Genomic DNA, 23,376 nt, shown 5'->3' with positions numbered 1-23,376 from the left:
CTTCGAGGTGGGCTTTAACTTTCAGCTGGATGGGAGACATCTATCAAGACACTAAGAGCATGTTTTTTCCCCAACGGATACCTGTGTAATTTCTAAATCGCAATCCTCAAGCCAGACCAGAGAGAAGTTTGACGAAACTAGTTTGTTTAACTTTCTGTCGGAATTTGACATCTTAGACACCAAACATCCACATGTACTGCGTAATATTGCTACTAAAGATGTAGCTACAGTTTCAATAGAAGAGAGCCTTTTACGAGACGAAACTAAGGGGAAAGAGCAGGTTCGTTGTTTTGTAGAGGAACGATTGACTGATAAGAAGTCTGTAAAGTACCACCAAAGTATTAGGTTGAATCGAGCATTAACTATGGATAGCATGTTTAAACCTCAACCTGCGGCTAAAGTGACAGCCGAGAAAAAGAAAACCAAAGAAGATCGAAATATAATGCAGAAATTGATTGTTGCCTATGAAGCAAATAGAGTGGTTGATTTGTCTGCAATTTTGCACCACGAGCTCTTTGAGGTCCCACTTTCTATTGCAAACATGGATGGCTCACTGCGTACTGGAGCAAAAGCAGATCTCCTTAAGATATTGACCAAAGATATTTCATGCCCCGAGTTAATCAACGTTCAAAAACCCAAGTCTCAACTTATCATTGACAGACAAGCTCTTGTCATGAGCATGCCTCCTAAGTCTACACTCCCTAGAACACCAACTTTTGAGGACTACTTCAAAGTTTTCCGATCCAGAATCAAGGGCATGAGTCATTCATATGAGCGCGTTGACGTGGTATTTGACAGGTAAATGTCTACAGTTCAAGGTGCGTATTACTTTTATCAGTTGCAGTTTCTAATATTATTTATATATTTACAGGTACGAAGAGTTTTCAACAAAGTCCGACACCAGGGGAAAACGGACCACTAAGTCGCGGCCTGTAAGGAAACATATTGATTCTGGAAAGGTTCCATTGCCACAGAACTGGGAAAATTTCATTTCACTTCTGCAAAACAAGGCTGAATTAGCTAATTTCCTGTCAGCAGAGCTAATCGCAAATCCAATTGACGGGATTGATTTAGTGACAGCTGGCGGGTTTGAGGAGACTGACATGGTTGCATCCACTAATCCACATTTCCCCCTTGAGGCTCTCCGTTCAAATCATGAGGAGGCTGATACTAGAATAGTTGTTCATACCATAAATAGCCAGCTAACGTAATCGTCGTATATGCAAGCGACACCGACATATTTGTTTTACTCTTACATCACTTTCGGTCAATCAACTGCACTGAATGTTGGATGATGTCCGGGACTAGCAAGCAGAGGAAGTACATACCAGTTCACGAAGTTTTCAGAAAAATTCCTCAAAATCTTACGGAGAACAATGCTTGGCTTTCATGCGATCACTGGAAGTGACACGACGTCATTCTTTGCTGGAATTGGCAAGGCACGGGCTTATGCAGTATACGTTAAGCACTACAATCTGCTGACTGGGCTAGGCAGGCAACCTTTCCAGCAAGACACCTGTGCAAATGCCGAAGAGTTCGCTGTGAGGTTATACGGTGTGTCTGGCGTGGATTCGACCGATGAGGCAAGGAGAATCCTTTTCGGAAGGGCCGCAACACCCGAGGCTTTGCCTCCTACATCAGACGCCGTGAAGCATCATATACTTCGCGCTCATTATCAGGTAAATCCTATACAATATCCCTTGTTTGTTTTTTTAATAGTATAACTTAAAGTAGCGCTTTTCTCGTTCCCGTAGGCTCTTACGTGGTACACTGCCAATGCGGCTAAGCCCATATTACCCGATCCCAAAAACGTCGGGTGGAAAGAGGACGGTGGGAGAATGAAGCCCCTTTTGATGACACTTCAGGTAGTGCCCGAGAACTGCAATGCGCTCATCACTTGCGGCTGCAAGAAAGGGTGTGCCACAAACGCCTGCAAGTGTCGCCGCAGCCGTGATGAAGACGGCAATTCACTCAATTGCACTTCCAGTTGCCGCGGCTGCCATGGCATTTGTATCAATGGAACAGACCGTGACCGCTTTGTTTTTGTTGAAGAAGAAAATTCGGATGATTCAGACGATCCCGACTAGCTGTTGTGATTTGTCAATGCACAACGTAAATAAAAGTTACAGTTGTTTTATTTTTTTATTTGTCTAAACATATTCATCTGCCATGGAAAAAGTAATTGTTAAAGTAAAACCGGCGGGTAGCAAGATTTGGATAATCTGAAGCCAAATGATTAAAGTTAATCAATGCACCGTAACAATCATCGGTAGTCACTTTTAATTATTCCATGGTGTTCAGCGCCCCAGACACCATCGGGAAAGAGCCTTCACACGACTTTATACGATTTTCCAAAAATTTCAAAATTGTCCGCCATTTTGTTTTAATGGGCAATTTATTTTTAATAGGACAGGGCATAAAAATGTTCAGGAGTCCATAAACAGTATTTCTACATCAAAGACTATCACATTTGAAGCAGAAAGAGTTAAGAAATGCGCGTCTAGCCAAGAATCGAATTTTCAGCGCCATTTTGGCCGCCATCTTGTTTTTGGTCACTTAGGAGCCCGAATTTGGTCTGACAACAGGCAGATTCGTGTTCAGCGGGGTCCAAAACCCCCTATTACGCGTGTTGACAAATTGTTTCACGATTTGCAATAGGCGTGCTTAAAAATGCGAATTCTCAATTTGCCAACCAATCTAAAACCTGTCACTTTTAAAAATGTTTGATTATAATATTTCAACCAAACTTACGGTGTTATTTTTTTCCGCTTGTAGGCTGAAAAAAAAGTGATAGGATTATCAGGAATAATACTTTATAAACAAACATTTGTGACTACAACTTGACAACGAAAAGCTTTTTACCACTGTCTTTCAGCCAGCAGACCAAAACACATCTAAACTTTGTTCGTTAAAAACCTTGAAGGCAATATTTAAATTTAATTGTTACTTTTTAAATATGTGCTACGCGATATGAAACCACTTATCAATTAAGTTGGTAAATTTCGAAAAATTCCTTCCAGGGTTACTTAAATATGTTTATTTGTATAATTTTCAAGTATTATAAAACTAAAATATGCGCCACGAAACGTTTTCATTTACTCCTGAGAAGCTGGGATACACAAAAATAACTATCTTACGTCACATTGCGGACATTCCGTAGAACATAACGATAAATGGTCGGTTGAGGATCCATGTTCCAATATACTCCATCAGCTATGATTTGGACTACATCCACTCTTCTGGATTGTTCGCCCTGTAAAATGTATCTAAATGGTAAATAGTGTCTTAAGGCCAACTATTTGAGGCTCTCACGGCAATCAATAATTTATGAAATATTGGCTGATACTTGAGTACAAATGTTCCAATGGAGTTCATCTCGAAAACGGTAGATCAACCGGCTCTAACGAAATTGAAAATCGTTCCCACTAAAACACAATATGTAATATCCCAGCCGTTGCTTCGATTCGTGGATAGTTTTCAAATAACGCATTTCTTTAACAACGAAAGGCTGCTCTCTAAGACATTATTATTGAACAAGAAACGTGTACCAAATTTCAAATGAGCAACAAAATATTCCAATACTAATTTTATTTTAACTACACAAGGCACTTTGACGTATAATGCAGTTCTACAGTAATCGTCGATCGATTTAATAAGAAAAAGCTACTGTTCCTATTTGTACATGTAAATGAAGGCAGAAATGGAGACCGTAAACGTGCAGCAAAACCATTTTTTCTGCATTTCGCGTACAGGGTGTTGGATTTTGTTCGCACAAGTATATTTTCATTGACGATTAAAGTTAAAATTTTTTTAATTTAATGTTGCTTAGGAAGGTTCTGAAAATATTTAACGATATTCGAAAAAATTTCTTCATTTTTCATTCTATATCAAGTTTCTTAAAAATTATGTCATGAAAATATTCTTGTTTAGAATTAAGAGGAAAATATTTTTTTTTTTAAATTGACAAGCTAGCAAGCCAAAAAAACTTTTTTCGATTGTATACTTTATTACGAAATACTATTCATTTAACAAATACAGGTACGAAGCTACCAACGGTCAAAAAATAAGGAGTACAAGAAAAGTAGTTGAAAAGATCGTTCTTTAATAAACTCAAATCCCAACTGCGATTTCATTTTTAATAAGCAATTTTTCAAGATATTTATTTTATAGGCAGAATTAGCGATTATGAAATAACAATTTCAAAATAGATGTGGTTTATATAAATCAATGTAAAACAGACATACTTTTTTGTCTGGCCACCAATGAAAAGGCACAATAAGAAAAGGTTACGAAAAATATAGGCGAGAAGTGTAATTATGTTTTACATTAACTTCGAATAAATTTCTGTAGATCAGGCCAAGATAACTCTACTACATTTTCCGATCTTTTATCTAGAGACTGGTGTTATAAACTAGTTAATATATTTTAAACCCAACTAAAGGTAGCAGTAGTTTAGGACTAGATGATTTGTCCATATAGTTAAGCTAGTATGTCCTTTTATAACTCTTCAACGGGATTAGTAGCCTTATATCACTCGTTAGGTAAATAAATCTTTATGCTTTTTGGATTCCGAGGCCGTTCACTTATTCGTCCTATGTCGTTGTAGCTAGTATCGGTAAAGTAATTCCACGAAAATGGAAAAGCTTGAGACGACGATGCCCCGAAGCCAGATACCAATAATTGGCATTAAGAAGGAAACGGTTGTTGCTTTGGGCGGAATGCGACTGTCCAAGGTGTCCAATCGATACTCTCCGAACTCCTCCCAAATGTCGAATGGCCTTCGCTGTCTCGTTTCCAGAAACCGCAAAACACTATGAAAATATTGTAACAAATAAATTATTTAAAAACTGTGATTAATTTGTGAACGGAGTACTCACAGATATTCGATTCTCTCTCTGACGAAAGCCGGAAGTCGTGGCGTTGTGGACAAAAACAAATGATACGTGTACGTGAAATACTCATCTCGTCCCTGGTAGACGTTCTGGCAAGTTTCCGGGTGCTGTCGTAAAACGGGATATTCGAAATCCCAAGTAATGTAAACCATCTTCGTTATAGCACTTCCCATTGCCAGCCATTCTCTGGTATTTATTCTTTTAGATCTACTGTTTACTTTGAAAATACCTTGACTCGTCTCTTCCGCCTGTGATGACGGGAAAAATGTACTGATCGTACCACGATTACGGATAAAAAATCAATAAAGGAAAGACTGAGCTATCTCGAATTTTTAGTGTTCATTAAATAAGGAAATTTAAGCCAATTGGTTTTTACAAAATCATATTTCTGCTACTGTCTTAAAATATTTATAATTTAGAGCCGTTTGTATTTATCTCTATGATTCGAAATACATCTCGGTCTACTAATTTTCAAAGCCAGTTTTAACGAAAGTTATTTGGAACAGCGAGCCCAAAGAGAAAAAGTCTAGATGAAACTGGATCCTAAAATTGGGTAGGCCAGTGGCGTATCGGCCAATATCTCTACTGTAGGATGTGTCAAAAGTCGCAAAAAAAATTATTTACCGCAAATGTTTTGATTGGAAAAAACATTTTTGAAATGAAAATAGGAGATGTTTGTTTTGCAACCATACTGAGTGGTTGGAAATATTTCAGGTGAAAAGGGACCGAAATGATAATGTATCTCGTTAATTAGTTTTTTTTTCGTAACATGTAAAGTTTTCTCTTTTCTAATTGGAAAATCGAAAATAGATTAACGTTATAATAAAATTAATTTGTCTTGTCAATGGTATAGCGGATGTTTTTATTATTATTGATAAAAATGTTTTAAAAATATTGTTTTTTTCTGAGTGTTTTGTTCCAAGAACCATTTCCGATTCAATGGAGTTGCTCTAGATGCACTTCCCTCCGTTCGCCGCTCCTGGTCCAATATCACTCATTTAATACTACACTAGTTCAAAGAGCCAATTAATTCATAGGTAGGCCATAACTCCACTATTTCCAACCAGAAATAAAGTTGGTCCGGCGAAACAACATTTCCTATCCGAGTTGGCATGACTAAGAAATCCCTAATGAAGGGGTATCCAATTATCTAAGCCGCTGCCACTCTTATTGTCATTTAAATGAAGCTACTGCAGTTAAGATACAAACTATTTTCGTCACTGGAGGAAAAAACCTCGGGTTTCTGGCTCGATTGGAAAATATCGCTTCTTTCCTATCCCTTAAGTCCGATATCATATGTTAGCGAATTTTTAAAATTACATTAGCATCAGAATCTCGATAAATCATTTGTATCTCTGGTCTGGCGTGTAGTATGTCTTCCAGAGTGTCGATGTACTTGAATTTAGCAGTGGTTATTTCTCCCTTAAAATTGGCTAAGTAGGCCTTGTTGAGAATGACTCCAGCACCAAGTAACCACCCGGACAACAGCAACCTCCAGGACGTGCGGCTACGATAACATATATCCATCGCTACAGGATATGAAAAACATATTTTATGTAATTGATTACAATGTCTCACAAACGAATGTAGCTATATAAAATATTTCAATTGATATAGCACTGTAAATGAAACAAAATTATTGAGAAATCTCCATAGAACGGCAGTTTTTATAAATGATTTTTTCTTTACTTGCCTTATAATGGTCTTATTCTTATTTATACTTAAGGAGAATACTGTTGAGATTATTTTATCGTTTCTCCCAATCCCGTTTATGCTTGAAAAGTGAGTATGGTAACTAATTCGTTCGCTAAAAATTGGGTGTTTCATAGTGATAGAAACACACGCCTATGATTTCCTTCCTTCCGCCCCACTTTTTCCAGGAACAATTCGTACATAATGCCCACCGATCGTCTCAACATATTAATCCTACAAAAGTATATATAAATATGATCTTTGCTTTTTTATTGAAACAACACTTAAACAATTTATTAGAAGTTGAGGAAACATGAAAAGACTCTCCGCGATCCTCCTAATGGCGTGGTCTCGCAAAGGCCTCTTCTTCATGATATCTGTGAAGAGGAACGCTGTCACCAACGAAATGGTGATGCAGGAGATTAGCCACAATGCGCAGTTGATTTTTCCCAGCGCTCGGTCCGGAAGGAGTACCTCAACGTTATCCACTTGATCGTCCAGGCAACTGTAGATTCGACAATTCCACGAATTGTACTCTTGAGATATTTGACGATAATTTAAGGTTTTTAACAATTTGGAAGTCGATATCCGACGAGAATAGATGTCCGATTTCTATTTGGTTAAAAATTAATGTTTTTTGTAACTTAATTGAGCCAGATCCATCAGCAAAACATCTGTCCCGCATATTTAAAATCTTCAATAATGATAATTCTGTTACCGCTCTGTTAAAGATTTGTGTGCCATTAAAGGACATTTATCACGCAGTAGCTTTACTTAATTATTTTACACGTTTCAATTGGAACAAAAAATCGTAAAAACCTATTTCTTTTCTAGGTTAAATATTCATTATGAATAAAGTTTTAAATTTTTCGTTGATGCCATTACTTTTAATAAATGTAATCCCGACGTTTGACCGTGAAAAAGCCTACGAGTGGTTATGATCTGTTTTTACTAGTGAACATTAGAACATCGGGGGTATGATCTGTTTTTCAACTTACATTGATATGTTTTTCTCTTTGTAGGCTGAAAGTAAAAAAAAACCTCTTTTTTATTATGCTTTTAATACGGAGTTATATAAATTGCTGATTACTTCGGAAATAACGAGAAAACCTTACGTGAGATTGGACAGATGCCATAAAACGTAATGATATATTCTAGCCTCAGGATCCATTGTCCAATATACTTTGTCATCTGGAAATTGGATGACATCTACTTTTTGTGTTTGGCCCTATAAATGGAACACGTAAAGATTTATTACTCGTTTTGACGGAATGCATTATAGTAGTTATTTGGAACTTCCTTAGCCCCAAGGTTTAAACATTTCCACTCTTTATAAACTAAATGCTGCTGCCTTTGGAGATTGGGTGAAATTATTTTTATTTAGAGCAGCAGAAACAATTCCTATTTCTATTATTTTTCAGAAATAAAAACTATCAATTCTACAATAAAAATTATTTTTCAATTCTTTTTGAACATAATTAATTAATTATTATGACTTGGTTCTTTTTAGTAGAAAAAATGCTATGAAACTTAAGATTTTACGAAAAAGGATTTATGAAAAGTGATATAATACTAATATCAGAAATAAATTAAGTTAATTTATCGTATCCCAATATAAAAAAATATACAGAGGGGATGGGGTATTCGATGACTAGTAATCGTTTTAAATAAAAATTTCACGAAAATCGGGGCATTTTTCATGGTTTTGGAAAAACTTACTTTTTATTGGTAGGTTGCAGACAAGAGAAATTGAAATAGCAGACTCTATAAGATTAGAATAAACTTGGTCTGGTTTAATTCCACCTTTTTTTGCACTGAAATATGAGGTTATGAAAAAAACACGTTGCTGGTAGGAGGCAACAGTATTTTCATTTACTCTTATCGAAATTTGGCAAAAAAGTTCCTATGTTCGAATTAACCACTTGGAATTTCGAAAAACCAAATTAGTTTACTAATGTGCTTCAATTATACCACCGCCAGCTGCGATACACATCTGGGACCGGTCAAAAAGAGTCTTGGATAATTTCTGGAGTGACAAGACGAGTAGAAGGAAAGTGAGGGTGTGGCTCCGATCCTAGGATCGAGGATCCAGGATTTAAGGGGTGAAATGGGGGTAAAATCGTCTAAAAGTCAATGTATTTAGGGTATTTCTCGCGACGATTTGTTTTCTCATATATCAACATATTATGTTCAGGCCCAACTTGTTTATTTATCTACGCTTATCTCGAAAGCCACTTGAACGTATATCTTATCGCGTTTTATCGTACGGAATAAGTTGAAATGATGTAAAAATTGATAACCTAGGCGGCGCGCGCGGATTACCCGGGGGACGCGGTTAATTTGAATTTAAGAGTGTTTTGACGTGGGCGGCGCGCGTGCGTGGATTTTGGGTGAGAGATAGCGCGCGCGTTCGTGGATTACCTGGGGCGCGGTTTTCGCGGTGCGGTTAATTTAAATGAAAACATGGATTTAAGTGTTTTAAAAAGTGACGTCATGGAATATTCGAAGTAGTTGTTAAAGTGACGTAGAATGGAAATATTTTTAAACTTCATTTTAATATCATTAGCGCGTAAGTGGTTCATGTACCCAAAATTGAACCACAATTTTTTTTTCTTTTAGGTGAATCTCTATGGAAGTTTAACATTACAATAAAGCTAATAGGTCCTGTACTTATGGTTCGAAATAGGGTACATAGGGCCAGTAATGGTGACTTTGGTCGCTTTTTGGGTACTTTCAGTCCGTTTTGGTCCATTTTTGGTTACAAGACGTGTGAGGGGTTAATGAAAATAAAAAAGCTCTCGACTAACTCATTTCAAATGGCTATACGAAAACGTTAAATTACATTCCGATGTACAAATATATATTATATACTCTACGTTCAATACGTTTAATGTAACAAAATACAATTCCGATATTCAAATATTTAAAAATACTTAATTAATGTACTAAGTTACGTTTAAAAGAACCTTTTGTAACAATTCCAATATGTAAATATAGGTATAAAAAAACGATAAAAACAACTTGCCTTTATTTTAAATACGGTAATACTTGAAGCTACATCATGGGTAATTGTTGAAACGAATATCTTCATTACGCATATCAACCTATATTCCTCAGGGCCGGCTTGTTCGACGTTATCTTTGTCTCTGCTTATCTTTATGTCGAGTGATTCAATACTTTAAAGTGATAAACTGTTATATAAGACGCGTGTGGCATTGGGTAGTGGGGAATTTTCCGGCATACGAGTGCGTTTACCGCGTATATTTCCGTATAAGGGCGTTTTCCGCGTAGTTTTTCCCGCGAATGAGCACGTTTTTCGACAGACCAGTGCGTTTTCACGTAGTTTTCCGCATTGGGGATCTTGTTTCTTGGTATGTTGATGAAAATTGAGAAACATTTGGGATATACTGATAAAATATTAAATAATAAATAAATAATAATCAGTGCTTATCGAATGTATAACACCTTTTAAGGAAAATAAATTTTTGAGACAAGGCTGCCATCTATAGAAGCGTTTTAGAGTTCATTGAAAAATCTATTTTTTTAAATCATCATCTCGTTCGTAATTGCCTTTCTATCTCTTCAATTTTAAAAGTATCCTAATTAATTCTATATTTTTAACATTAACAAGTCTCCAAATTATACCAACTTTTAACCAATTTTTAACAAAAATTCCTAAATTATTCTAATTTTTACCATAAGCCAACTTAATTTCATAACTATTGTCTATTTATGAAAATTTAGTTTTGTACGTATTTTGAATCGTTTCATTTTTATCCCTAAAATGGGTGATTTGTAGGAAATTGATATTATTTTTATTGGCTTTACGATATTTAAAGTTAATTTATAAAATTTATAAATGAGTTTAATTAAATTAATAATTAAGTTTCGTTCGTATATTGAATCGGTATTTATTTATAATAATTTTTTCACCTAGATTAATATTTTATCCCCCACACTCTCGATCCAGCTCCCTACTATATGTGTCCATTTATAAAATCAAAATTGAACTATCATGAATAATCCATATAAACGTAAAAGACGCGGACGTCTTGAAGTCCAAGTTTCATTTCCACTGAAATAGAAACAACCAGAGGAAAGGGTCTTTCTGGTGACCTAACTTTTAACATTGCTGGACGTTTTATATTTATTGTTTTCTGTTACTTATAGTCATATGGATTTCCATTCATTCGAGGAAGTTAGTGAAATAGTGGAAGAGTATAATAGGACGTGGTTAGATATGCAAGAAATAAAAGAGCATTTGTACGAAATGGAAAAGCATTTAAAAAAGTGGGAATTGAAGTTAGAAGAAGCTTGTCAAAGGGAAATTGTACTGAGAAATAAAGTTAAAGATATAAAAACAAATACAATTGGATTGAAAATATTGCAAGATAGTTGGAAGGGAACAGAGAAGTTAAGGGATAATATTGTATGTCATTGATTGGCTGTTAAATAAAATATAAGATAAAATATGAAATAAAATAAAATAAAAAATATAAAAATATAAAAATATAAAAACATAAAAATATTAAAATTACTAATTTTTAACAGAATTTCCTAAATTATTCTAATTTTTACCATAAGCCAACTTAATTTTAAAACTATTGTCTATTTATGAAAATTGAGTTTTGTAGATATTTTGAATCGTTTCATTTTTATCCCTAAAATGGGCGATTTGTAATAAATTTATATTATTTTATCGGCTTAACGATATTTCAAGTTAATTTATAAAATTTATAAATGAGTTTAATTAAATTAATAATTATTATCTCTGCTTATCTTTATGTCAAGTGTTTTAAATAGCGATATGAAATACACTTTATTTTTTAACTACGTCAGGGAATATTTGACAAATGTCACGAGTGTTTTGATTACCAACGTGTTTTAAATAAATCGGAAAATTTGTGGATAATGAATAAACAATTCCGAACACTAATTGCTTCATTAAATTATGCATTTGTTCTTTAAACAATACCTGAATTTGAAATTATATAACATAAAAAAATAGTTTAAAAATAAAACTATATCAAGGTATTACACTCAGGTAAATTTTGTTACACACTAGCAACTTTTTTTTTGTTACACACTAGTCTCAATTCCATGTGAAACTATTTCAGTTTCTTTAAGTTCCTTTGGAGTTACAAAATCGAGTTTTAGAAATACAGTTTTCCTATTTAATTAAATATAAGTATTAAAATTAGACCTGTATTTGAAATTAAATAACATAAAACGAATGTTTAAAAAAAAATATATCAAGGTTTTCAAATCAGTTAAAAATAATTAAATTAGATGCATTATGTTTATATTTTTAACTTAACTACAGTAATGTTTTAAAAGCAAAACTCAATTCTACATAAAATAAAGATTTTTAAAATAGACTATTATAACTAGCGATAAATCTATTTTAATAGATGCTTTGCTGACATCTATAGCCATCAATGGAAACTATTATACAAAATACTAAAAGTTTCAAGTGTTATTAAAATTATATTTGCTATATTATATTTATGGTATGTACTTGAGCCAATAAGGGTATTTAAAATAGCTTAATATAGAAGTAAACACATTACTACGATAAAAACCGCTTACCTATATTTTAATTACGGTAAATTAAAAATACTTAATTAATGTAGTAAGTTACGTTTAAAAGAACCTTTTGTAACAATTCCAATATGTAAATATAGCTATAAGGATGAGAAAAATACTAAAAGTAAGTGGTTTTACTGATAGAATAAATTAAATAGGAATTTTATTTGAAACGGATATAAGCATTAGGGTACCTGCGGGTTCATATGGCCGTATAGGTAATTATTTATTAATGGTTACTAAAATTATTCCCCTTTAATTTATTCTATAGTACATGTATCTTTAGCTCCACGTTCAAATCTAGCAATACGCAACGGCGTCGACGTTATGGCCTAAAGTCCATTTTTCAGGTATTAGTAAGTATTTCATACAAACTAACTTCTAAGTTTGAAGAAAATATGAATTTAGTTGTAAATAAAATCCTTTTATAGTACTTTGAAGGACTCTTAATACGTTTTGAACTAGAATAAAATTTAAAATAATAATCTAAGATACCCTTTAAGTTGAATTCCTTAAGAGTTTATCAGTAAAACCACTTACTTTAAGTATTTTTTCCATCCTTATACCTATATTTACATATTGGAATTGTTACAAAAGGTTCTTTTAAACGTAACTTAGTACATTAATTAAGTATTTTTAATTTTCTGAACATATGTTTTACACTTTGTTCTACAACGTTTTAACATACACCATTACAATACATTTTTAACTTATTCCATACGCTATTTAAAACATGAGATAAAGATAACGAGGAAACAAGTAGACTCTGAACAAATATGTTTTACTCTACGGAAAGGATGTTGTAAGATTAAATTCATAATGGTTAATGTGAAGTATTTTTCTACCTTTTTAAATTTTGTAGTATTTCTTTATGTATCGGAAACGTATTTTAACGAATCGAACGTAGAGTAAAGAGTTTTTTTTAGTATTTTTTGTCTATATTTGCGTATCGGAGTTGTGTTATGCCGTATTAAAAGTGGAAAAAGGAATTTGTATATTATTATTCTACTTATTAACATATCGGAAATGTATTTTATCAAATTTAAAAAGGGATAAAGTCCATTTTTCAGGTATTAGTAAGTATTTCATACAAACTAGCTTCTAAGTTTGAAGAAAATATGAATTTAGTTTATAAATAAAATCCTTTTATAGTACTTTGAAGGACTTTTTATACGTTTTGAACTTGAATAAAATTAAAAACAATAATCTAAGATACCTTTAAAGTTAAATTCCTTTAGAGTTTATCAGTAAAACCACTTATTTTAAGTATTTGTTTTTTAATCCATTCGGTCAAATAGTAGATTACGCACCTATAATCCATGATGTTTTCATTTAAATTCAAATTATAACGAATTGAAAGTTTGAAGAAAATATTAATTTGAAGGACTCTTAATAGGTTTTGAACTTGAATAAAATTAAAAACAATAATCTAAGATACCCTTTAAAGTTAAATTCCTTTAGAGTTTATCAGTAAAACCACTTACTTTTAGTATTTTCCCCATCCTTATACCTATATTTACATATTGGAATTGTTACAAAAGGTTCTTTTAAACATAACTTAGTACATTAATTAAGTATTTTTAATTTACCGTAATTAAAATATAGGTAAGCGGTTTTTATCGTAGTAATGTGTTTACTTCTATATTAAGCTATTTTAAATACCCTTATTGGCTCAAGTACATACCATAAATATAATATAGCAAATATAATTTTAATAACACTTGAAACTTTTAGTATTTTGTATAATAGTTTCCATTGATGGCTATAGATGTCAGCAAAGCATCTATTAAAATAGATTTATCGCTAGTTATAATAGTCTATTTTAAAAATCTTTATTTTATGTAGAATTGAGTTTTGCTTTTAAAACATTACTGTAGTTAAGTTAAAAATATAAACATAATGCATCTAATTTAATTATTTTTAACTGATTTGAAAACCTTGATATATTTTTATTTTTAAACATTAGTTTTATGTTATATAATTTCAAATACAGGTCTAATTTTAATACTTATATTTAATTAAATAGGAAAACTGTATTTCTAAAACTCGATTTTGTAACTCCAAAGGAACTTAAAGAAACTGAAAGAGTTTCACATGGAATTGAGACTAGTGTGTAACAAAAAAAAAGTTACTAGTGTTTAACAAAATTTACCTGAGTGTAATACCTTGATATAGTTTTATTTTTAAACTATTTTTTTATGTTATATAATTTCAAATTCAGGTATTGTTTAAAGAATAAATGCATAATTTAATGAAGCAATTAGTGTTCGGAATTGTTTATTCATTATCCACAAATTTTCCGATTTATTTAAAACACGTTGGTAATCAAAACACTCGTGACATTTGTCAAATATTCCCTGACGTAGTTAAAAAATAAAGTGTTTTTCATATCGCTATTTAAAACACTTGACATAAAGAGAAGCAGAGATAATAATTATTAATTTAATTAAACTCATTTATAAATTTTATAAATTAACTTGAAATATCGTTAAGCGGATAAAAATAATATAAATTTATTACAAATCGCCCATTTTAGGGATAAAAATGAAACGATTCAAGATATCTACAAAACTCAATTTTCATAAATAGACAATAGTTTTAAAATTAAGTTGGCTTATGGTAAAAATTAGAATAATTTAGGAAATTCTGTTAAAAATTAGTAATTTTAATATTTTTATGTTTTTATATTTTTATATTTTTATATTTTTTATTTTATTTTATTTAACAGCCAATCAATGACATACAATATTATCCCTTAACTTCTCTGTTCCCTTCCAACTATCTTGCAATATTTTCAATCCAATTGTATTTGTTTTTATATCTTTAACTTTATTTCTCAGTACAATTTCCCTTTGACAAGCTTCTTCTAACTTCAATTCCCACTTTTTTAAATGATTTTCCATTTCGTCCAAATGCTCTTTTATTTCTTGCATATCTAACCACGTTTTACTATACTCTTCCACTATTTCACTAACTTCCTCGAATGAATGGAAATCCATATGACTATAAGTAACAGAACCCAATAAATATAAACGTCCAGCAATGTTAAAAGTTAGGTCACCAGAAAGACCCTTTCCTCTTGTTGTTTCTATTTCAGTGGAAATGAAACTTGGACTTCAAGACGTCCGCGTCTTTTACGTTTATATGGATTATTCATGATAGTTCAATTTTGATTTTATAAATGGACACGTATAGTAGGGAGCTGGATCGAGAGTGTGTGGGATAAAATATTAATCTAGGTGAAAAAATTATTATAAATAAATACCGATTCAATATACGAACGAAACTTAATAATTAATTTAATTAAACTCATTTATAAATTTTATAAATTAACTTTAAATATCGTAAAGCCTATAAAAATAATATAAATTTCCTACAAATCACCCATTTTAGGGATAAAAATGAAACGATTCAAAATACGTACAAAACTAAATTTTCATAAATAGACAATAGTTTTGAAATTTAGTTGGCTTATGGTAAAAATTAGAATAATTTAGGAATTTCTGTTAAAAATTGGTTAAAAGTTGGTATAATCTGGAGACTTGTTAATGTTAAAAATATAGAATTAATTAGGATACTTTTAAAATTGAAGAGATAGAAAGGCAATTAGGAACGAGATGATGATTTAAAAAAAAATAGATTTTTCAATGAACTCTAAAACGCTTCTATAGATGGCAGCCTTGTCTCAAAAATTTATTTTCCTTAAAAGGTGTTATACATTAGATAAGCAGTGACGAGAATTCCCGTCAACCAGAGTAATATTTTATCAGTATATCCCAATTTTTCTCAATTTTCATCAACATACCAAGAAACAAGATCCCCAATGCGGAAAACTACGTGAAAACTCGCTGGTCTGTCGAAAAACGTGCTCATTCGCGGAAAAACTACGCGGAAAACGCCCTTGTACGGAAATATACGCGGTAAACGCACTCGTTTGCGGGAAAATTCCCGGAAAAACCCCCACTACCCAATGCCATACGCGTCTTATATAACAGTTTATCACTTTAAAGTATTGAATCACTCGACATAAAGATAAGCAGAGACAAAGATAACGTCGAACAAGCCGGCCCTGAGGAATATAGGTTGATATGCGTAATGAAGATATTCGTTTCAACAATTACCCATGATGTAGCTTCAAGTATTACCGTATTTAAAATATAGGCAAGTTGTTTTTATCGGTTTTTTTTATACCTATATTTACATATTGGAATTGTTACAAAAGGTTCTTTTAAACGTAACTTAGTACATTAATTAAGTATTTTTAAATATTTGAATATCGGAATTGTATTTTGTTACATTAAACGTATTGAACGTAGAGTATATAATATATATTTGTACATCGGAATGTAATTTAACGTTTTCGTATAGCCATTTGAAATGAGTTAGTCGAGAGCTTTTTTATTTTCATTAACCCCTCACACGTCTTGTAACCAAAAATGGACCAAAACGGACTGAAAGTACCCTAAAAGCGACCAAAGTCACCATTACTGGCCCTATGTACCCTATTTCGAACCATAAGTACAGGACCTATTAGCTTTATTGTAATGTTAAACTCCCATAGAGATTCACCTAAAAGAAAAAAACTTGAGGTCCAATTTTGGGTACATGAAGTTTAAAAATATTTCCATTCTACGTCACTTTAACAACTACTTCGAATATTCCATGACGTCACTTTTTAAAACACTTAAATCCATGTTTTCATTTAAATTAACCGCACCGCGAAAACCGCGCCCCAGGTAATCCACGAACGCGCGCGCTATCTCTCACCCAAAATCCACGCACGCGCGCCGCCCACGTCAAAACACTCTTAAATTCAAATTAACCGCGTCCCCCGGGTAATACGCGCGCGCCGCCTAGGTTATCAATTTTTACATCATTTCAACTTATTCCGTACGATAAAACGCGATAAGATATACGTTCAAGTGGCTTTCGAGATAAGCGTAGATAAATAAACAAGTTGGGCCTGAACATAATATGTTGATATATGAGAAAACAAATCGTCGCGAGAAATACCCTAAATACATTGACTTTTCGACGATTTTACCCCCATTTCACCCCTTAAATTCTGGATCCTCGATCCTAGGATCGGAGCCACACCCTCACTTTCCTTCTACTAAGACGACATGCTAAGACAATTATCTCGCGTAACTTTTGAACCGTGGCAACAGACGTACGGTATACGTGGTCTTTTATGAAGCCCCACAAGAAAAACCCAGAATTGTTAAGTCTGGGGAATTAGGAGGCCAAAGATCGGGTCCATTCCTTCCCATCTATCGCTTTGGAAATTCGTTGCTGAAACCAAAGACGACTGAAATTATGCAGGGTAAGATCATCCAATGCATCCGCTACCTCGTTTTGAAGAAAGGCCAAGTAGTTCTGTCCATTATGACGAGACGGTAGAAAAAATTGGACCAGTAAAACTATCTTCTACTAGACCAGTCCACACATGGACGCGATACTGTTGCTAATGGTGGTGAGGATTATCGTTTCACCATATATGATTGTTCTGGTGGTTAAATGGGCCATCTCTTGAGAAAGTGCACTCATCGGATATTGTCAAAAGACGCACTAAATACTGGTTTCCGTCAGCCATGATATTAAGCCAGTTGCAGAATTCATATCGGCGCTGCATGGCTCCGTTGTGTAGTGCTTGATGGAGTGCCGCTCGGTAAGGATGATAATGGTGACAGTTTAGTACTGTCCAGACGAAGCTATTTGCCCCAACTCTGACGCTCGATCAAGGATATGCTACGAAGTACGCAAGGACAACGTCCTCCAAGTGAAAGTTTTTCCGGCTTTGTCAACGGAACCTCGGATTGATGTTGCCGAAATTGTTTTAGTCCCTTATGACTCTGAGAACTGTTGTGTGACTACGGCTACAGTTGGGAAAACAATTTTTAAATAACTGGCTTACTGTACGTCTGTTCCGATTACTTACACCGATAAACAGCTCAAGCATTCGGGAGCGCTGCTGCAAATTATAACGAGACATTCTTAACTTGAATTGATAATTTTGAATAATGATTTTATTTCGTAGTGGTAAAGCTTAAAATACAAAATGGCAGCGTTTTTTCGAGTACCAAACAGTTGACTTTAGTTCTACGCTTATTCTTCATTTAATTTAAAAATGGCAAATGTAATTTTTTTAAATTCGAAGTGGTTAATTCCAACATATAAACATTTTTGCTAATCTCCGATTAAAATAAATGGAATAAAAAGCTATTGCCTCCTACGACCAACTTATTTTTTCATGACCTCATATTTCAGTGAAAAATAGGCAGATTTTAACAAAAGCAATTTTATTCTAACCTTTTAGAGTCTGCTCTTTCACTTTCTCATTGAAAGGTTCTGTCCATAGAGTAACCAACTTGCAAAGAGTGGAAGGCCCTAAGAAAGCGCATGAATCAATAATCCTAACGGGACAGCTTGTTTTCGAGGCGTGAATAAATATAGTCAGAAGAGCGATGCTGTTGTTTTCGAATTTTAGAGTATAAACTTACTTTTTATCTAGATATTGTGCATTACCTTTAGGCCACCTAGTTTATTTCACGCCTCGAAAACCAGTTTTGCTGATAGCCTTCCAATCTATGTGAGTGGTTTACTCCATTGTTCTGTTTGCAACCTACCGGTTAATTCTTTTTTTTCTAAAACCAAGAAATATTTCCGATTTTTGTGAAAACTAAATTTTACAACGATTATTAGTCATTGAATACCCCCTGAAAATTTTGTACTTTTATAATACATAGTTGTTGCGAAAAACACTGATATCGATTTATTTTGCCCACCCTGTGGTGCTATATGCCATACTGAAATATTAGCTAGTAAATAAAAGGCTTTTATGCTAAATTTTTTCAACCTATAACAATGAATTGAAAGTATTTTAATAGGTAATGGAGACAGTCAAACAATAAAAATATATCTTAATTCCTAATTTAACAAAATATAATAGTTGACTTGTCTTTGAGTCAAATTTAATTGAGTTTAAATAAGTTAAAAACGCTGTGGCGACCAATGTGTCGCAGTTTAAACAAATATTTAACCAATTTGTATTACAAACTATTTAATTGAGATGTTAAAATTTATACCTAAGCAACTTAAAAAATCTTTATTATTAAAATGAGGTGTTTATATAAATTAAATTATACCCCATGGGATATCCAGAGAAAAACATTTTAACTTTTAAATAGTTTTATTTAAATACATGGAAACTGCCAACTATTTCAATTCCATTAAGAAAGCATTTTAAAACTTATACTCTACATAATTTTCCAGTCTGGCTGACAGTGCTAACACATGCTCTTTTCAAACAATAGTCAATAAATATAATTAAGATTATATGAGCTAGATGTTCATTTGTATCTTATCGCCGTCCCTTTGCCTTAATAATTTCTATTTGTAAGTACGTTTCTAGCAATAACGAATACATCCGTTAAAGGGACTTTCAATAAAGACATAGTCGCTATGAAATACGTCATTCGGTCGTTACTTTGGCGTCACAACGAACGGCGAACGAATGACGTTTTTAAATTGACTAGAGGGTCTCTTGAAAGTCCCTTTAACCTAGGAATATGAATGAGCCGTATCCTGGAATAGGAAACTGTATTCCCCCAATACGGGCTACCAGCCCACTCAATTGGGAATAGTAACTCTAGAATTACAGTTTCCCGCGAAACAATTTGTTCAAAATTGAGAACTCTATCATTGGTCGGTGGCGCCATCCGCTATTATCGGCGGGAACTATATCCTATACAACTTTTTTTGAGTCAGCGGAAATTTGAAACTGATATAAGTAAACTTTGAAAGTGATAGATGGCGCCACCGTATAATGATATAGTTGACGACTGAGTGCCGTGACTTCAAATTTCAGAATTTGTTTCGGGAAACCACGACTCCTGAACGCGCCTAAATAATTCTAGCGGAACTATTCCCAATTCAATGCTCTTTTACCGCCCTTCCCTAAGGGAGGTTAAAAGTATTGGTCTAGTGACGATGTAGTAGGTGTCGTTGTTCCAGCGAGAGAGATGGAGAGGGGAATTAAGACGAGGATCGCGTTACTGCGTTGGCCCCGTCTACCGTACGGCTAATGCAACCTGGTTCGTTCGGTGGTAGTGTCGAATGGGAATTGCTTTTACGGCCACCCCGTCTCCGAGAAGCGAGAGAGTTAGAGAGGCGAGTGGCTAACCACTTACTGTAATCAGTTTACAAAATTTCTAAAATGATGTACTCAATTTTTGGTAAGAGTAACCATTACCTAGGTTGCTGTAATCGTTTTGTTATCTTTTTGTACTCTGTGCAGTTGCATTTTAATAATAATCAGCTAGGCAAATTCCCAAGGCACCACCTTAGGAATAAGTCAGCAAGCGACTTTTGAAGCCATTAATTCAGGTGACCGGGTTACAATGCGTAGGAGGGTGGTGGCAAGCCCTGCATGCCACGCGTTCGAGCCAACAGCTCCCTACACTAACTATTACCGTTAACCTCAAAAAGTTTTTATGGAAGGGGAAACCGAAGATCTCGAGGGAAAACCCCTTAATCCAGTGGGGAGAGAACTTGCAAACTCTGCGCAGAAGAAGTTGTTCCGAGTTTTCACCCTGTGCCACAAGCTGGGATCGAACCCGGCTCCTCTTGCTGCGAGGCGAAATTGCTAACCACTCCGCCACCTCACTTTTTACTTTTACTTTACTTTCGTATTAGTGGTAATTTGATTATCAGAATATTTTCGACATTAGGAAGCTGAACTCTTCCCCTTGAAATAGATTCCATTATCGTTGTGATTCTTGTGAAGATTTTAAACTTCGGCTGGTTGAGTTTGATGGAGGAAAAAAAACTGTATGGCTAATTCCGCGAATATAAATCCGTGTTTATTTACTCTCAAGTGCCTTACATGCACCAAAATTCGAGAAAAACTTGAAGCGAGACAAGTCGCATAATTATTCACATATAGTCGTTTGTAAGGTACAGGATTTCTTTCTATTTATTTTGATTATTAGTTGACAATGATTTATTTAAATCTAAAAACAAGTCTAAGAACTAGCTAGATAAATAAAATTGTAAGTCATTTTAGAACTTTATCACATATATTTTGGTACTAACCAAGTCGGCTGTGCAAAGTTAAAACTAACTCGCTCGAACGAATCTTGCGAAATTACTTAGTTTTGAGAAAACAAAGGTTAAAGTTCTAAATCATTTTTTGGAGGATACCTTTTCTCACACTTTTACCATGTATCCAATAGTAAAATCTAGGAGTATTTAAGTGTACTTGGATAAGAATTCGGTGGGCCACGGGAGAGGCTGCTCAAAGGCTCAAACCCTTTTAAATATAACTACAACGGAGCCATCTAGTGAACTATGACAACATGTTGAGGTTTTTTTCCTAATTCTAGTTTGAATTGTAGCGGTTAGTTTTTGCTACAAGACTAATGAAAGTTGGTATTCTTTAAATTTAAATGGACATTGTTTATCAATTTATTTTGAAATTATATAGTTTTCAAGTAACTTTCTTCGATTTGACCCAAACTAAAAACCGTTAAAGTTAGAAATACTGTCTAGCAGACGAATCTTTTGGTAACTCCTAGGTTACTCTGAAGCTTTGTAGGTGGCGCTCAAAACATTATGTCCAAGTGTTTGCTCCCCCAGCGACAGCCGTAGACGAACCGCGAGGTATTGGTTAAGGGAATACAAATTTCTATTCCAGGTACACTTGAATCCTCCTAGGTAAAATGGTACAGCGGTTTGTTAAAAAATTTCAATTTTCCCATAGTTAGGTATAGTAGGAATGCGAAGTAGACGCCGAAGCTACACCGGGGGAATGATTAGCCAAATTATCGCCCCTATAAATTAAAATATGCCTCGTAGGTTACCAGCCCCTTAACTTATTGATAAATCTAATTGATTTTATATTCAATTTTGTTCAATCAATTCGTAATCACTTTAAACGTACTTACTCTCATCGATCTTAAACTGCTGTACTCGCTATGTGTTAGCTTGTACTCGCTGTAAACGTTCTGTTTTCGATTGTACTCGCGGTGTAATCACAAAATAATAGCTCTGCACTCACTGTAATCACCGAAATCGACCCAATTACCGTAATCACTCGTAATCACTATGATGCTTTAAGTAATCACTGATTACGTAATCCGTGTACAGAAAATTTAGAAGTGGTTAGCCCCTCGGAGAGAGCGAATATGAGACGAGGTCCGCGTTACTGGGTTGGCCCTGTCTACCGTACGGCTACCACTGCCGATAACGTTCTAATTTCTAACGTAGGGAAACAAGCTGGCCAGACAAACTAAAAGTTGTGTTTATTTTATGTCGTAAATAAAATTCGGAAGGTAAAAAATTTTGGATTTTTATTCAGGAACTGTTAGTTAAATGACTTTTAAAATACATATTGCATGTCATAATACATGGAAAAATAATACTTAGCGCCTTCATTACACGTATGAATAGGTTACATGAATGGATAGCAACTAGTATCTTTAATACTAAAGAATAATAAAATTAACGGTTACATTGTAACAATTTAAAATCACATAAAAATAATGCTTATCACAGTGTAATGATACCAATAAAAATGTTAAAACAATAACAAAAAATATAATTAACTATTTTGCTCCTTTTTTTCACCTTTTCTTCTTTCCATCAATTGCTTCATCATTCGTAGTGTTAATTTGTTTAAAGATTCTAAGTTTGACAAAAGTTTTGAGAATATATAGAGGGTATTTATTTTCAACTTCAAATATTTTGGCACTTATGTTTTTGACTATATTTTCTTCGTTAGACAGAGATATGTTTGGTATTTTTTTAAATTTTTATTTTTTCCAAAAATTTGCTCAAGAGAGAATGTGATAATCGTGATCTACTTTATTTTGATCAATTAAATTTAATTCTGGGTTGGCCTTGTAGTGTTTTTTAGCTACCCACCCACTTAAATATTCCAAACCATTTTCCTCGCATTTTTTTTATCTTTCTTCGAAATATCGACAATAGAGTAAATTGTGCACGTAAATTTAATTGAACATATTGGTGGAGGTGTATTATTAATGGGCAAATGTTCATTGACTAGGATATCATTTGATATAAACTTGGAAATTACAGTATCTATATCTGCAGTTTTCAAAATACTATTTAAAAGGTATACATCGTTACCTTTGTCCGACAAATTGAAGACATTGGACGCCAAATACTCCTCATGGCTTTGATCCAT

General features: G+C 33.6%; 1 protein-coding gene across 1 annotated transcript; it reads right to left on the bottom strand.

Annotated features, from left to right (window-relative positions):
• Positions 1–4,500: 4,500 nt before the first annotated feature.
• LOC149933910 (uncharacterized) lies at positions 4,501–23,376 on the bottom strand. Its single transcript, XM_090153352.1, has 5 exons — positions 23,319–23,376; positions 23,190–23,276; positions 6,213–6,421; positions 4,878–5,140; positions 4,501–4,811 (listed from the first exon to the last, which is right to left on the bottom strand). Exons 1-5 carry the CDS (start codon positions 23,374–23,376, stop codon positions 4,607–4,609), a joined length of 822 nt encoding a protein of 273 aa, XP_090009478.1. The 3' UTR covers positions 4,501–4,606.

The sequence above is a fragment of the Leiobunum rupestre genome, chromosome 7 (genome assembly GCF_980474605.1).
Source record: "Leiobunum rupestre chromosome 7, qqLeiRupe1.1.hap1, whole genome shotgun sequence".
Lineage (NCBI taxonomy): Eukaryota > Metazoa > Arthropoda > Arachnida > Opiliones > Sclerosomatidae > Leiobunum > Leiobunum rupestre.
This window is presented reverse-complemented; position numbering and strand designations above follow the sequence as displayed.

Excerpts from the sequence above, each read along its gene's own strand:
- LOC149933910 (XM_090153352.1), bottom strand. The coding sequence starts at position 23,376 with ATGGATCAAAGCCATGAGGAGTATTTGGCGTCCAATGTCTTCAATTTG. Across the intron at positions 23,277-23,318 it reads CTTCAATTTGTCGGACAAAG|ATATAGATACTGTAATTTCC; the intron begins GTAACGATGTAT and ends TGAAAACTGCAG. Across the intron at positions 5,141-6,212 it reads ATCGAGATTCTGATGCTAAT|GCGGAAGAGACGAGTCAAGG; the intron begins GTAATTTTAAAA and ends CCGTCATCACAG.